The sequence below is a fragment of the Hydra vulgaris genome, chromosome 11 (genome assembly GCF_038396675.1).
Source record: "Hydra vulgaris chromosome 11, alternate assembly HydraT2T_AEP".
NCBI classification, from domain to species: domain Eukaryota; kingdom Metazoa; phylum Cnidaria; class Hydrozoa; order Anthoathecata; family Hydridae; genus Hydra; species Hydra vulgaris.
In genome coordinates, this window is record NC_088930.1 from 53,757,049 (window position 1) to 53,775,000 (window position 17,952).

The following is a 17,952-nucleotide window of genomic DNA, read 5'->3' on the forward strand; positions in this document are numbered from 1 at the left end:
TGATTTTTTCATGTAAACCCCCCAAATAGTCATAGAAAAATTCAATAATTGATCTTTCTACTTGTGCAATGAACATCATTTTAGTTCAAAAACTAGATAATATAAGTGAGATTATCTGTGCAAAATTTTGAAATTTTTTGTACAATGTGTACAAAAAATTTCAAAATTTCAAATTTTTTTTGATAACTAGTAACTAAAATTCATTATTGGAACTATTTTATTTATTATTCTGAAAAAAAATAATTCAATTTGACAAAAAAAATTTACTTTCTCGTAAACCACTATAAAAATAATACTTTATTTAGTAATTTTTAATCAATAAATTAATACAACGTCATGGCAGTTTTAGTTTTAACAGAATTTTTCCAGTATGACAGATTAATATTATTCTTATTATAAATTTTGAATGAACTGTTTAAATTTTTACTGTAAAGATAAAAATCATTTTGAATCAATTTTGGTCGATGGGTTTTTTTAGAAAAAACAACCTATTCTGATTAAGGAACCAAAGTGTTCCAATTTAGGGAACCAGTTGCCTTGATTTGAACAAAATGGTAGCTCTGCAAATACAAATTTATTTCCAATAACAGTGCAATCAATTAAGTCAAACTATGGTTAAAAGTAAAGTGGGGTTGTCTGTTTGTAATTATCAAATCATAATTGTTTTCATAGTTAAGCCATCTTTGGTAAATAAATAACTATTTCTAAAATGTTCCAATTAAGGCAACTCTCCCCTATATACGAAACTGTATATATATATATATATATATATATATATATATATATATATATATATATATATATATATATATATATATATATATATATATATATATATATATATATATATACATATATATATATATATATATATATATATATATATATATATATATATATATATATATATATATATATTGTTTTCAGTTTAGGATGTTGAATGCTGGATCTTCTTGACTCAATGCATGGGTTTTGCTTGTGTCTCTGTTTTATGACTAGGCAACTCATTCTATTATCTCCTAATGAGGGTACAGCTCTAAAACTCAGTTTTATGGTTCTGAAGCTGGCTGGTAGTCAGGTTTCCCGAACTCTGTAGTAGCTCTCAGAGAGGTTGATTCCATCAATAGCTGAAAAATATCAAAGTATTCACAGTGCCATGTTGCGCATAGATGGTGCCCCTGTTTGTACTTTTGGTATGCATTGCTGAGGCCACATTTGGAGCCCTTTGTTACAGCTTAGGGTTTATTAATAGTAATGTGGCAATTGCTTGGGTTATTAAACAGTGTTCTGAGTACTATCTATGCTTTGAGTCAAGTTCTTTAACAAATTTAAAAATGAATAAAGTACTAAAATCTATAAAACACAAAAATCCAGCATCATCAGCAAGTTCTCTAAGTCTATCATTCACAGATATTCGTGGTCTTTGAAGTAACTTTTCTTCTGTTGAGTCTTATCTCTTGCAAAGTTCACCAGACCTAATTGCTCTTTTTTAATACTAATTTGAGTTCAGCTGTCTCATATGGCAATCTTAGTGTTGATGGTTATCTTCCTTTAATTCGTAATGACCCCAATAATCACATGCTTGGCCTGGGCATTTACATTCGCAAGAATTCACCCATTTGTTGTGAAACTAGATTTGAATCAACAGATTACTTTTTCATGTGCTTTTATGTGCACCAGCCAATATTGTATATATTGTTGTTTAAATTATAGCATTATTATTCCAATCAATTACAGCATTATTATTCCAATCAATTATAGCATTATTATTCCAATCAATTATGTTATATAGCTTTTAACATTTCCTAGAGAAAAACTTGCAACTTTTAAAATTTCTTTGTTAAAAATTATTTTTATAAAAAGATTACATATACAGATTCAAAATTTAAAAAAAATTTAAAATCTTAAACTGACTATGAATAAAAATATACTACTAAAATATACTGAAATAATTTTTATTTTTTTGTTGTTGGTGACTTTAATGCTCATTACACTGAATGGCTTGGTAATCAGGTTTTTTTACTTTATTTAGAATCTGCTGTGAAGTAAATTAAATATTCAATCATAAAATCTCAATACATGAAATTAGTAATGGAGTTTTGGTTCATAATAATCCGAATACCCTTGGATTGTTATGAACTAAAACTATGGACCAATATACTTGATTTAATTTTAAATTTCCATTGTGATATTGATTACGTTTTAGTTCACAAATTTATTAAAAGATCCTTAACTCAAGTCTATGTATCCATAGTTTGATGTTAATGGATTAAACTTTGTCAATAATAAAAATAATTGTTGTTTATATGTTGTGAAGATTTTGTATATATGTTGTTGCTATGTGGTATAAGTTCAACTGTCTCATCTTGCAATTTCAGTGTTGATGGTTATCTTCCTTTAATTCGTAAAGACTCCAATAGTCACATGCTTGGCCAAGGCATTTACATTCGTAAGAATTCACCCATGTGTCACGAAACTAGGTTTGAATCCATAGACTATTCTTTCATGTGCTTTCGTTTAGCACCACTTCACTCTATTGCCTTTCTCTTTGTTCTATATAGCTCTCCTTCATCTCAAGACTGCACTCTTTTTGACACTATTTCTGATCATATTGACCAAGCCCTCTCTCTTTATCCATCAGCTAATATAGTTGTTGTCGGTGACTTTAATGCTCACCACTCTGAATGGCTTAGCTCTAGTGTCAGTGACTCTGCAGGCATTAAAGCCCACAACTTTTGCCTTTCTCAATCCCTAACTCAAATAGTCAACTTTCCAACTTGCCTTCCTGACAACCCGAATCATCTACCTTCTCTACTCGATTGCCAATCGAAACCGTTACTTCCATATTTATCAGCAAAACAATTCTCCAGAAAACAGACGTCTGTTTATTACTGCTAGAAACCATTGTAAAAAGGTTTTGTCTAACGCTAAAGCCCGCTATTCTCAGGTCATGAAATCTCGTATCTCATCTCAAAAATTAGGCTCTCGTGACTTCTGGAGAATCTTTAATAGTATTAATAATAAGGGCAAATCTTTAATTCCACTTCTCTTGTATGGTTCAGACTTTGTCACCTCACCTAAAGACAAAGCTGAACTGTTTGCTAAAAACTTTTCATCAATATCATCTCTTGATTCCACTAGCTGCGTTGTACCTAACATTGCCAACAAACAGGTTGATCCATTGCTTGACATTTGTATCACTTCAGCTTCTGTATTTAAAGTGATTTCTTAGACTCTTCTATAGCTTGTGGCCCGGATAATATACCTGTTATTGTCTTGATGAAGCGTTCTCCGGGGCTGTCGTCTATACTCTCAAAACTATTCGACAAGTGCATAACAGAATCTTGTTTTCCAGCCTGCTGGAAAGTGGCATCTGTTATCCCTATCTTTAAAAATTCTAGAGAGCGATCTGATTTGTCTAACTGCCGTCCCATTAGTCTTCATCCTATCATTAGCAAGGTTTTTGAATCTTTAATTAACAAACACTTAATTTCTCATCTTGAATCTAATAGCATACTTTCTGACCATCAATATGGATTTTGATCTTCTCGTTCTACAGCTGATTTGCTAACAGTAATAACCGATAGGTTTTATCGTGCATTAGATAAAGGTGGATAGGTTAAAGACATCGCTCTTCAAATTTCAAAAGTTTTTGATAAAGTTTGGCATGCTGGTCTTTTCCATAAGCTTTCTTCTTATGGTGTATCTGGTAACAACTTTAAGATTATTGAATCCTTCCTTTCCAATCATAGCATAAAAGTTGTCCGCGATGGACAACACTCTTCTTCTTATTCTGTAACTTCATGGGTTCCTCAAGGTTCTATCCTTGGCCCTATACTCTTTTTAATTGGGGTTCACAGTGGCTGGTGAACTTCAATACAGATAAAACTCAATTTTTTTCAGCCAATTATTATCGCAATAAGTTAGATCTTCCTATATTTATAAATGGTATTGTACTCGATCAGTCATTCACTCTTCATCTGCAAAGATTAACTCTTACTTCTGATCTTTCTTGGAAACCATATATCAAATCCGTTGCAAAATTAGCATCTGTTAAAGTTGCATCTCTTTATCGAGCTCGACACTTTCTTACTTCGGATTCTATTCTTTATCTTTATAAATCTCAAATTCGGTCTTGTATGGAATACTGTTGCCATATCTGGGGCGGATCGTCTAATGATGCCCTTTTTCTTTTAGACAAGGTGCAAAAACGCATTGTAAGCATAGTTGGACCTGTTCTTGCAGCCAACCTCGAATCATTATCACATCGCCGTAATGTTGCTTTTTATTCTCTTTTCTACAAATACTATAATGGGCACTGTCTCTAACAAAAACAACCTCATAAAATATAAAGATTGACAATCTAATATTGGGTAGGTGGTAGACGTCATATGATATCAATATTTATATTTAATTTTTCACCCTTTTCACCCTTGCCTTGGGTTCAAATCCGCCTCGTTTTCTTTTTTTTTTTAAAAATAAACACAAGTACGTGCTCGCGAAAAGTTTACACGCAGCTAACAAAGTTAAAATCTAAAAAAAGTTCGGTAGCACTGATAATTCGCTTTAATGTCGGTTGTTAAATTAAAAAAATATCTGAAGTGAACATTTGAAGTGTTTTACTTTACAATTGAAAATACAATACTTAAACTATAAACTGTAAAGCCTTTTTTTTTTTTTAGAAAAACAATGTCTTTATTACGAACTTATCGCATAGTCAATTTTTGCAAGTCTATTCGAATAACAACACAAAGTTGTCCATATGTTTTTCGTTGTTTTAGCAGTAGCCAAGGTGTGAGCTATTTACTTAAAAGTTTAATTTAGGTTTCCTACTAAATATTTCTAATTTTAAATTTTTTTAGGGCAGCAGTGTTGTTTATTTGGAAAATGTTAGATAAAAATAGAACATGGATAGATAAAAGTAGAACAAGTAGATGCCGTGGTAGTGGAATAACTATGCCATTAGATCATTAGATTAGATCATGTTTTTTCAAAACTTTTCTATGATGGGTCATCTTTTGTTTCTATATAATTTTAATATTTTATGGCTAATATTTACAATTTAAAGTACTTCCTCATATTTTTTTGTTCTTTTCTAAATTAAAACATGAAAGTCTAATCATCCTAAGTTAGCACTAATGTTAAGATAGTTATACATTTTTAAAACACTTTCTTAAAGATGCAAGTTAAGTGTGGTACGACCAGTAACCTAGTTTTGTTTGGAATTTTATCTGTATTTTGTACACTATTATAAATTTTAATTTTAAAATGCAAAACTAAAGTAATTGAATTTTTATTAAATATATTACAGATTGTATAATAAACATCTAATATTGGGCAGATAACATACATAACTTCATAATTAGCATCATATATTGGATAAAATAATGGGTAGATAATATATATTAATTCAAATATTGAAATGGAATCTCATGAATATATTTACAAAAAATAAGTAAATTATAATGGTGAAAAAAAGTAAATTTTAATAAGGTTCTGGATTCTTAAAAATTTTACATTTGAAATTTTTTTTTATTTGTTGTTATAATTATTTTTAATTTAATCCTATGCAAACAGCATATTATGAGAGTGTTAAAGATATTTAAGCAATTTTTTTTTATTTAAAGTTGTAAGTGTGAGTTTTGTTTTTGTGACTGCTTTGTTATTAAACCTGTTTTCTGGCCTTTAAAAGTTTTGATATGTAGCGCAAAGCTGCAAACAAACATAAAATGTTGACATTGTTATTAATGTGTGAAGATGTAGAATTCTTACTTATCTTTGATTTTTTAGGATTACAAGATGACATTAAGATTCCTCAAGATGCAAAGGTAAAAATTTGTTTTGCAGCAAAAAAAAATTTGCTATCAAATGAGAAGATTGTTTGGGCAAAAATAGGAGAGAAAACTTGTTTTTACGTCGAGCCTTTAAGTTAAAATTTTGATGTGCTAAACTTTAACTTAACTAAATGACATTAGACAGAAAGCAGAAAAATGATAAAAGGCAGAAAGTAGCTAGTTTTAAATGTGAGGCAGTAATTACTAAAATAATAATTCATTAAAGTTTAAAAAATTTAAAGATAATAGCTAAATAATTTGTTCAGAATTTTTGATTTTAAAAATTTAAAGATAATAGCTAAATAATTTGTTCAGAAGTATTGATTGCAGATGTATGGATAATAATTACAGATTTATAGATCAAATGTTTATCAATTAGTTTGGCTCATAAGTCAACATAAGCTCTTATACAAATAATGCTAAAAGATTTTTTTTTTGAGAGAAAATTTAAATTTGAGCGCTTTCTTTTTAATTGAGGTATAACAGTTATCTTTGTAGATTTCACCATAAAAACCACATTGAGCACCTTTTAAATAAACCCCAAGTTGACTAAGATGACGTTTTTTGTTTTTTTGTCAGCAAAAAATTATGTGAAGAAAAATGACAGCACTATAAAATGCTGTCAAACCCCAACCTTCATACTTATTAAAACATCTACCTATAAGTTCATTTTTGGTTTTATAATATTTGGTTGAAATATAAATTTTAATTCTAAATCTTTAATTTTATAGGAAACAATTGGATTCATTGGACTTGGGAATATGGGAAGTCAAATGAGTATGAACTTGCTGAAAAAAGGCTATAACCTTGTTGTTTTTGATGTCTATCCAGAGTCTATGGAAAGTTTAAAAGCACATGGAGCTTCAGTTGCAACATCACCTCATGATGTAGCACAAAAAGCAAAAAAAATTATCACCATGTTACCTTCAAGGTTTGAATTAATAAGAATACTTTTGTTTGAAAAAAAAATTAATTTTTTTCAAACAAAAGTATTGTGAAAAAGTTAAGAACCACTAAATAATAAAAAATATTTTTTTCAAATAAAATTAATTAATTTTTATTCTAAAATTATTTTTATTCTAAAAATTCTTTTATTAAAATAGTCTTTTTTTTTCAAACATTAAATAGAACATGAGAAAAAAGATTTTTTTTTTTTTGAAAATTAATTAATAAAACCTATAAAAATAAAGATTAAATATTATGTGTTAATTTACTTGTAATATTTTTTTTGTGAAAAAGTTAAGAACCACAAAGAATTTTTTTTGCTAAATGCGGCGGAAATATCTTTTTTTTAATTTATTTTTTATCTTTTTTGTTTAAATATCTTTTCTTTTGAAAAAATGAGCAGAAAAGCTATTACCTATGAAGATCATGTAAAAGTAGTGCATCTTCACCAGGAAGGTAAAACCGCTCGTGAAATTTGAAAAATAATAAAGCGATCGCATAGTTCAGTGCTAACAATTATTAAAAGATTCAAAGAGATGAAATCTTACGTTGATGGCCATCATTCTGTAAGTCCACGTTTGACGACACCCAACGATGATAGCCCAGATCTAAATTTCATTGAATCTTTGGAGTTAGCTTGATAGAGAGATTGCCAAGAAAGCTCCAAGGAGCCTTGAGGAGTTGCACAATATTTTACCAACAATACTTGGAAATGTTCCAAAACATATTTTAGAGAATTTAATAGACTCAATGCCAAATCGTATAAATGAGTGCTTAAAAATTCATGGTAGAATTACACACTATTAGGTAAAAATTACTGTTTTTTGTTCTGTGGTTCTTAACTTTTTCACAATTTTTTTTTAATAAAAATTACCTATAAAACTTTAAATACATTTTTTACTACAGGTGCCAATTTCCATCAGACAGAAAAACAAAATTTAGTTCATGTTAAATAATTTAAAAAGCAATTCTTGAGAACACTTAAGTAAGACCAGAACATGTCTTGTTTGCAAGCTGTAGAGCAATATAAGTAAAAAATAGCTTAAGCAATCGGTACAGGAATGATTTCAATGGCTAACATTAGATTAAGCTGTTTTTTTGGGATCATTGGAAGTGTGTCATCAGAATGATCAATAGATTTGGGATCACAGAAATAGTATCTTTGTGAATTATAATTAGGTTCAAGAAATGAATTGAAGATAGAGTTCTATGCAAATAAAGGCCTCAGCAGTAAATTGCATATTAAATTATTTTTGAGTTGAATTTAGAGATGAAATATTAGATTTGTCTTTGTCAATGGCATTGTTGAAGATTTTCAAAAAGTCTCTAGAACCTAACTTATGAGATAAAATTTAAGATTTTATAGTCTGAAAATAATAATCCTTATATTCAGACATTTTTGTATCAACTTTTAGCAATTATAAAAAGATATTTATTTTCCATAGAGTTGTTCTTGTAAAAAGGTTAGTAAAAAGAAATTAATATGATTAGAAAAGTTCTTGTACAAGAAAGAAAAAACTATGCGGTCAAGCTTGATGAAACTAGATGAATAAGAATTTTTAGAGCACTTAGGAACAGTCACAGGATGAGACTTAATAGAATGATGAGTTTGAGAATTAGATTCAAGATGAGAGGTTAATTGTTTGTTAATTAAAGACTCAACAACTTTGCATATAAAGCCTAGTGAATGAAGAAGGCTAATAGGATGGTAGTTAGACAAGCCAGATTGCTCTCCAGAGTTTTTAAGTAGAGATAACCGTTTTCCAGCAGGTTGGAAAACAAGACACTTGATAGATAGGCACTTGTTGAATAGTTTTGAAAGCATAGACAATAGCTCCGGAGAACACTTCTGAACTTTCTAACAGGTATGTTGTCCGGACCACAAGCTGTAGAAGAGTCTAAGCAGGAAATCACTTTAGATACAGAAGCTGGAGTGATACAAACATCAGGCAATGGATTAACCGGTTTGTCGACTATACCAGGTAGAACGTGACTAGTGGAATCAAGAGATGATATTGATGAAAAGCAAGCAATATAGCTTTGTCTTTAAGTAAGGTGACAAATACTGAACCAAACAAGAAATGTGGAACAACAGATTTTCCCTTATTATACATATTGTTTAAAGTTCTCCAGAAGTCACAAGGGCCTCGTTTTTGAGATAAAATATGAGATTTTATGACCTGAGAACAGCAAGTTTTGGCATTAAACAAAACATTTTTACAATGGTTTCTAGCAATAGTAAACAGATGTCTGTTTTCTGGAAAATTTTTTTGCTGATAGATATGGAAGTAATGGCTTCGATTGGAAATTGCAGCAGCACAATGTGAGGAAAACCATGGAGAAGAGTGAGGCTTAACTTGGAATTGTTGAGAGGGAATAAAAGATTCCCTGCTAGCCCAAATCTAAAAACTTATGTAAGAAGCCCATTTGTCAGCAGGACAATTTGATAGCAAAACGAAAGATTTCTACGCAAGGGCTACCACGAAAAAAATTGCGGAAAGATTTCCAGTCAGCTTTAGGGTAGTTGTCTAACAATGATAAGGGGATTTTGATTATGACAAATAATAAGGTAATCGTTTTAGAGAGATCAAACCGTGATCAAAAGCACCTAAGGGTGAATGTGGAGAAACTGAGCACTGACTAGGATCAAAAATAAGTTTTAAGTCAAGTAGAGAAGATATATGATTTTCTGGAAAGCGAGTTGGAAAGTTGACCGTTTGAGTTAGAGATTGAGAAAGACAAAAGTTGTGGGCCTACAGAGTCACTGACACTAGAGCCAAGCCATTCAGTGTGATGAGCATTAAAGTCACCAACAACAACAACAATATTGGCTAATGGATAAAGAGAGAGGGCTTGGTCAGTTTGATCAGAAATAACATTGAAAATTGCAGTCTTAAGATGAAGGAGAGCGATATAGAGCAAAGAAAAGGCGATAGAGTGAAGTGCTAAAAGAAAATACATAAAAGAGTAGTCTGTGGATTCAAACCTGTGAATTCTTACGAATATAAATGCCCAGGCCAAGGATGTGACTATTGAAGTCCTAATCTTACAAATTAAAAAAAGATCAAAATAAGATCACAAGATAAGACAGCCAAACTCAAACTAATATCACAAAGAGCAAGTAGGTCTGGTGAACTTATCAAGAGATAAGACTCAACAGAAGAAAGTCACTTCAAAGACTGGGAATTTTAGTGAATGACAGATTTAGAGAACTTGGTGATGATGATGGTTTTTGGAGTTTTATAGTTTTTGGTACTTTAATCATTTTAAATTTGTTAAAGAACTTGACTCAAAGCACAGATAGTACTCAGTACAATATTTAATAACCCAAGCAATTGTCTCATTACTATTAATAAACCTTAAGCCATAAAAAAGGGCTCCAAATGTGGCCTCAACTTATCACACCAAAAGTACAAGCAGAGACACCATTCATGTGCAACATGGCACTGTTAGTACTCTGATATTTTACAGCTGTTTATGGAATCCTCTTCTCTGAGAGCTAACACAGAGTTTGGGAATCCTGACTACCAGCCGACTACCAACAATTAAACTGAGTTTAGAGCTGTGCCCTCATTAGTAGATAATAGAATGAGTTGCCTAGTCACAAAAACAGAGACATAAAACCCATCCATTGAGTCAAGAAGGTCCAGCATTCGACATCCTAAACTGGAAATGATGTATTATAAATACATCTGTGCAGTCTAGTTGATGAAGAAGGGTTGTGAGGCTGGTCAACAGATAGAATCTGTTTACCCTTAAGTTAAGTCTTTGTCTAGGAGGCCTTCGATAAGACAGTAAATGGATGTATTTAATGTCTGCCAAAGATGAATATTTTTATTGAGACACCATCTCTAGCCTTTAAGCAGGATAACCTGACTTAACATATAGTGAGGCTCAACTTGAAACTGGCGAAAAGATTATCCTCTAACTCTTGGTCGATCTACTCAAAATTGAAGCCAATCTTCAGGCTTGGTCAGGAAGCAGGTGCTATTGCAGACCACGCAAGTTATATTTAGTTGCGACAACTTGGCCACAGGTTTTTAGATGTTTTGAGAACATTCAAATTTATGTATGCAACCCGCAAAATAAGGAAAAATGAGGTCGACAATTTATTGCCGATCTCAAACTGCTAGAGGTCGGCATCAGGTTAGCAAAAAAAGGTTACTATAAAACAAAAAAATGAGGTCGGCAAAAAATCGCCCACTTCAAACACTTTGAGGCCGGAAATGCCGAATGCCGACCCTAATTCTGAGGGCTGCGTATGTTTCCATGTATGTCCGAAAGGTTTTGACACCCTAAAACAATTAAATTCATAAAAAGTTTTTTGTAATCAAATATTTTTATATTATCAAAACGGTTTTAAACTAAGCGACGATCTACTTTTATAGATTGGTTATAAAAAGAAAATTTTTAGTTTTTTTTTTTTAAATTAAATAAAATTAAGTAAGTTTTTCTAAAAATTACATATATATATATATTTTATATATATATATATATATATCATATATATATATATATATATATATATATATATATATATTCTATATATATATCATATATATATATATATATTATATATATATATTTTTTATATATATATTATTAAATATACATATATATATATATTATTAATATGTATATGTATATAGTGGTAGTGGTGTAGTGGTAGAGTGCTCGCTTCATAAGCGAGAGGTTCTGAGTTCGATCCCCACCACGTCCCTGGTAGTACAGCGCTCAACTTGTTTCTCCGAGCAACGACCTTATTCGTCGAGGTTCGTGTTTCAGAGTTATAGAGTTGAGAGAGGGTTATAACCACTATTAAGTAGCCTCCTCATCTTCTTGGCCTTGAGGAGGTGAATAACAAAAATATATATATATATATTATATATATATATATATATATATATATATATATATATATATATATATATATATATATATATATATATATATATATATATTATTAATATGTATATGTATATATTATATATATATTATATATATTTATATATATATATGTATATATATATGTAAATATATATATATATATATATATGTATATATATATATATATATATATATATATATATATATATATATATATATATATATATATATATAAATTAGTAAAAAACACTTATCTAACTTTTTTCTTCAACTTGAAGTTTCATCATTGCTAGATCATCAGGAAGAGTTCTGTTCTTTAAGAACATTGAGCACTCTATTTGTAAAATACACTAACATAATTTACATATATATATATATATATATATATATATATATATATATATATATATATATATATATATATATATATATATATATATATATATATATTATATATAAATGTAGATTAATGTTTTATTCTTGCAAATCTTGCAGTGTTAATCAATTCAAATGCAAATCTTTTCTTCAATGCAAATCTTTTTAAAATGTTTGTACGATTGATTTTATAAAAACAAGATTTTTAACAACAACTGTGTTTAAAATAAAATTTAAAAAATAATAATCAAAGTTAATAAAATTAGTAATCGAATAAACATGCGACTGAACTAAACATACATATATACATATGTGAATTTATGTATAGTTAATTACAATACATATATAGTGAAATACATGCATAGTATATTACGAGTGAATGAACCCTGTGCCAGATGGTTTACATACATTAACATAAACATACATTTATTAAAGTGACTTACAGAAGAACTATCACTGCACCAGAGGTCCATACAGAACACAAACATACAAATATATTAAAAAGGCCACTCACTAAAGATTATCAGCAGTATTATGAAGCAGTTCTGCTTCCACTTCATATATATTTTTTACCTTTTAAATTATGATTAAACAATCATAAAAGTTGGTTTTCTAATAACTTGATGCAATAATAGAATTGTGCTTCTAGTTTGCAAGAGACAAAATAAAATCATAATTTACTAAGAATGTAGTATGCTCTTTATATATTAATTTATAATATATATAGGTTATTCCATATGAAATCACCTAGTTTTTCAAAAGTGCCCCAGGGTACCACCTCAAATTTGCTTCAAATTTTGACCACCCACAGCTTTTATGAAAAAAACACAATCCTGAAAATTTCAGCTTGATTGACCAAACTGTTCAAAAGTTATAATTGAATTAATATTGACCAAAATAGAAAAAATTTTAGGATCTGGAGCTTACAGTAGATTTTTCGATTTTTACCAGATCATAACTTTTTAAATAAAATAGACAATCACCTGAAATTTTTTAGGGTAATAGTTTTTCACCCAAATTATCGATTTTTGTAGCTGTTTTTGACTGATTTGAAACAGTTTTTGAGTTCTTGTACCTCAAAGTTGCTAAATAACGCAATATTAGAAAAAATTTTGGAAACTTTAATGTGCTACAGTTCCATACTAACAGACAAGCTGTGCCAATTTTTTGTTAAAAAAATTTTTGTTAAAATTTTGTGTTAAAAGTTGATTTAGCACTTGCAGCAGCCTGTTAAAATATCACTTTTTTAAAAAAATATGATAAATTACATATATAATAATTTAACACCTTTAATATTTTTTTCAGCCTATGTAAACAGTTCATTTGGTGTGAGGATCTGGTTTGCATTTGCTGCTCGTAGACTTGCTTTTGCTGCTTCTCTTTTTATTGTTCCTCTTTTTTTTTTTTTTTTTAATTCACCTCCCCAAGGCCAAGAAGACCACTACTGGTGAGGAGGCTACTTGTGGTTATGTGATTCCATCTTACAAACTTTTGCCATGGGGTGTAGAGAAGAAGTGGTGCTCAGTATTTATATTGTCATCTTCAAGATGGTACATATGTTGACCTAATGTTTTTTTGCCTCTGATAAGTAGGAGGATTGTACTTTTTTGATAAAGTGGTGGTGACAAAGATCATACAAAGTTTGACTTAGAGTTTCAATAAACTCAATAATGCTTGTTTGGGCTATGACAAGTTTTTTTTTTTTTTTTTTTTTGTTATTTCACCTCCCCAAGGCCCAGAAGGCCACTACAGATGAGGAGGCTACTTAATTGTGGTTATAACCCTCTCTCAACTCTATAACTCCGAAACACGAACCTTGACGAACAAGGCCGCTGCGCGGAGAAACAAGTTGAGCGCGGTACTACCAGGGACGTGGTGGGGATCGAACTCGGAACCTCTCGCTTATGAAGCGAGCGCTCTACCACTACACCACTACCGCATTTCAGTGCAGTTCAGTCAGTTGACACCCATTGTTTGTATATAATATGATCATCAAAATCAAAATCATTATTTTCAAACACATTTTCCAAGTAAGTCTTTTAATTTATTTTACCAGGGGAGTTGGAACATAGATGAAAGATGCAGCTTCGACTATATATATTACAAACACATACTTTCATCTAATCTTTGTGATATATGAAATGGCCCTTAGGTAAAGCAGTACACATCAACTTAGTTTTTTGATGATAAGAACATACGCAAACTGAGCGACTTCCACTACTGTCACTACTTTGTGTTTAGGGTATAACTTCTTAAACTCAAGATAAAGTTCCTTTAATTGAACAAATATTAAACATTTTTGTTTATGAAATTTTACATTACTTATACATACAGAAACAAAATCTTTTTTTCCTGGACATTGTCTTGTGAATTCTTCGGATTCATAAATTTCAATGAATTTTTGTTTAACAATATCTACCAAAGGCTGTCCTATTTTAACCCCAGGTTTATCAAGTATTCCTTTTTCATTTTTTCAACTTTCGAGTTTTTTTAACAAGATGTTCTGAAAATGTTTTGCAAGTTTTTTCCATCGGCCAACTATCAGAAGTTAGTGTTAGTGGTTAAACTTTTTCTTCCTTCAAACTTATTTTCATTTTATTTTTTATTTTTATTGCATCTAACAGTTGGTCTAAATCATTACAGTTTATACATTTTTGCTCTTTTTCCGATACTTTATCTTTTGGGTCCAATGCTGACGTTACTAGGTTTGTCATACTTGTTGCAATTTTTTTAGCTTTTTGCTTTCCATATCCTAATTTGTCGCACCTACTTACTTAGTGGAGATAAAGACAAACTCTTATTAAGAACTGTCTTATCAAGGTCTGAATAACTTAAATCTTCTTCAGCAGTTTTATCTTGACTAACTTCTGTAATTTTTTCAAGTTCATTTTTTCAAGTACTAACTGTATGAGCTCATTTATACAGTTAATACAAACTTTTTGACCAGGTTTGATCTTAAGTTGATTTGCTATTGATATGTTGACTTTACCCAATCCCTTGATAATTTTTTTGTTGTGGACTTTAAATGGATCACAACAGTATTTTTGAAGTGCTTCATATATAGAAATATTGGCTTTTTCATGGCGAAAACATATCTCCTCATTTGGTTCGAAGTGTATATTATGTTCCCTAACCTTTGGATTAAAACTTCGATATCATTAACTTTTAGTCTTATTCTTCCTACCATTTTACAATATGATATTTTATCACAATCTTCATTTAAAACTCTTCCCACACAACATTTCACTGACATTTTTTAATAGTTTTAAAATATTAAAATCGAGGGCTAAACATGTAACATTATAATCTAAGAAAATACTTTTTTAATATTTTTCCAGTAATAAAATTAGTAAAAATAAAATCTCAAGTATAAATGTGATTAAAATGCAACCAATAAACCATTTCTACATTTAGCTATTTCAGCATACACAAAACTTTTAGTTTTTAGTTTTTGCAATATTAAAAACTAAAATAATAAAATCCAAAAAATACTGTGCAGATTTTAATACAAACTCTTTAAGCAATTGAAGTATTTTACACTCAAATTATAACCATGTGAAAATTACATCATTATAATTATATTATAGGCATAAAATTAAACAATTACATATTATAAAATCATATCAAATAAATTAAGTTAAGACACTGATAATGTTATTTTAGGGAAAGCAGATTGGCACAGCTTGTCTGTATTTATTCAGGGAATAATTAAAATTATACACCTAAGTCATAGGTTTACATTCATGTCATAAGATAGAGTATAGGTTTTGAATTTTCTTTTGGTGAATTTCTTTATATAGAATTGCAAATAAAAAGTTTCATAATTTTGCAAATAAAAATTTTCATAATTTTAATTTTAATCTACACTTAATATACTTTCTATGCTTATAAAGTGAATTTAATTTATCGTATTTTTTGATATTTTATATAATATTTTAACAGGCTGCTGCAAGTGCTAAAATAATTTTTAACACATAATTTTAATTTTTTTGCAAATGGTTACTCTAAATACACAAAAGTAACAAAAAATTGGCACAGCTTGTCTGTTGGTGTTAGACTGTAGCACATTAAAGTTTTTGTCTAATATTGCATTATTTAACAACTTTGAGGTACAAAAAATCAAAAATATATAATTTGGGTGAATAACTTTTATCATAAAAAATTTCAGGTGATCATCTATTTTAATTAAAAAGTTATGATCTGTTACAAAAAAAATCTACTGTAAGTCCCAATACTCAAATTTTACTGATTTTGGTCTTTATTGATTCAATTATAACTTTTGAATGGTTGGTCAATCAAGCTGAAATTTTCATATATATATATATATATATATATATATATATATATATATATATATATATATATATATATATATATATATATATATATATATTATATATATATATATATATATATATATATATATATATATATTAGGGTGTGTCGATTTTTAAGGTAAAATGAACTTTTTATAATTTCGAAAAAAGAGTAGTGAAAAAATATAACTTCGCCATTTTTTAAGAAAAGTGATATTTTCAAAAATGAAATTATTTTATTGCTTGCTTGGTAAATTTTGATTCTTAATTTACTTATTTTGGTTATTACCAATAATTCGCAAGTTTTCATTTTTTTCTTTGAAAAGTAATTAATACATCATAAATACGGACCAAAAGGAAAGCTCCGGAAACATTTTGACATAAAAATGTCAAAAAGAACAAGGAATGCATTATCTATTAAAATGAGCAATCTTGTAGGAAGTGGAAAAGAACTTTATACATCTGAGCTTCCAACAGCTGAAGATATGCTAAGATATGGTATATTTTTAAGAGAAATTAATGATAAAAATGTTAGGAACTATACTGTAGATCATCTAGTTACTGATATGTTACCCGCTTTACTTGGCCAATGGTTGAAAACAAGTACACTTTTTACATATCCTTTTATTATTCATGAAAAAACAATTTTCAAAAAACTTAAGTGTTCATGGAAATCAGCTGTTGATTTTAGTATTGGACGTGGTAAAAAAGCTGAAAAAGAAAGATTTAGTTTAAAGTTAGACAATTTTGTGGACATCTTATTTTGAAAATGTAAACTAATCCTTTGTACAGAGTACAAATGTGATTCAGAATGTATGGAAAAAATTCATATAAAGTGTAAATGTAAGAGAGATAAAAAAATACCGATTTTAGAGCTTCAGTTCATCCACTATCAGAGGACTAAAATTGGCAGTTTTGGAACTTTCCATATTGGTGGTGCAGAAAGGAAAGAATCCAAAAGAATTAAAATAAAACAACTAAAACAAAGAACAATGAAAGTAAATAAAGAAGATAAGGTAATTACTTAAGTAGAAAGCTTGAACAACTACATCACATACTCAAACATATGTATGTGTGTATATATATATATGTGTGTGTGTGTGTGTGTGTGTGTGTGTGTGTGTGTTTGTGTGTGTGTGTGTGTGTGTGTGTGTGTGTGTATATATATATATGTGTGTGTGTGTGTGTGTGTGTGTGTGTGTGTGTGTGTGTGTGTGTGTGTGTGTGTATATATATATATATATATATATGTATATATATATATATATATGTATATATATATATATATATATATATATATATATATATATATATATATATATATATATATATATATATATATATTACTTATTTTAAAGCCAGATGAAACATTCAATCAAATAGAACAAATCGATTGCATGCACAAGAATGAATCCTTATCTCTTTTATTGCCACATATTGAGCAAGTAAGTTTAAAACTCTTAGTTGTATACAATATTAGTTTAAATACATATTAAAAATATAAACAATTTATTTAATTTTTCAGGATTATGAGTTTAGTGAAAATGTTCAAGCAATTTATATAAACAGCTGCTCTTCATCATTTAAAGATGGCA

At 29.1% G+C, this 17,952-nt stretch overlaps 1 protein-coding gene across 1 annotated transcript in view; it reads left to right on the top strand.

Moving 5' to 3' along the window:
* The first annotated feature begins 4,519 nt into the window (after window positions 1-4,519).
* LOC100203743 (3-hydroxyisobutyrate dehydrogenase, mitochondrial) overlaps window positions 4,520-17,952 on the top strand; it is a 34,446-nt gene continuing 21,013 nt past the window's right edge. The window contains exons 1-3 of the mRNA XM_065809205.1: window positions 4,520-4,792; window positions 5,791-5,828; window positions 6,566-6,765. Of these exons, the coding sequence (XP_065665277.1) occupies window positions 4,690-4,792; window positions 5,791-5,828; window positions 6,566-6,765 (341 nt within the window). The 5' untranslated portion in view covers window positions 4,520-4,689. The remainder of the gene's footprint in view (window positions 4,793-5,790; window positions 5,829-6,565; window positions 6,766-17,952) is intronic.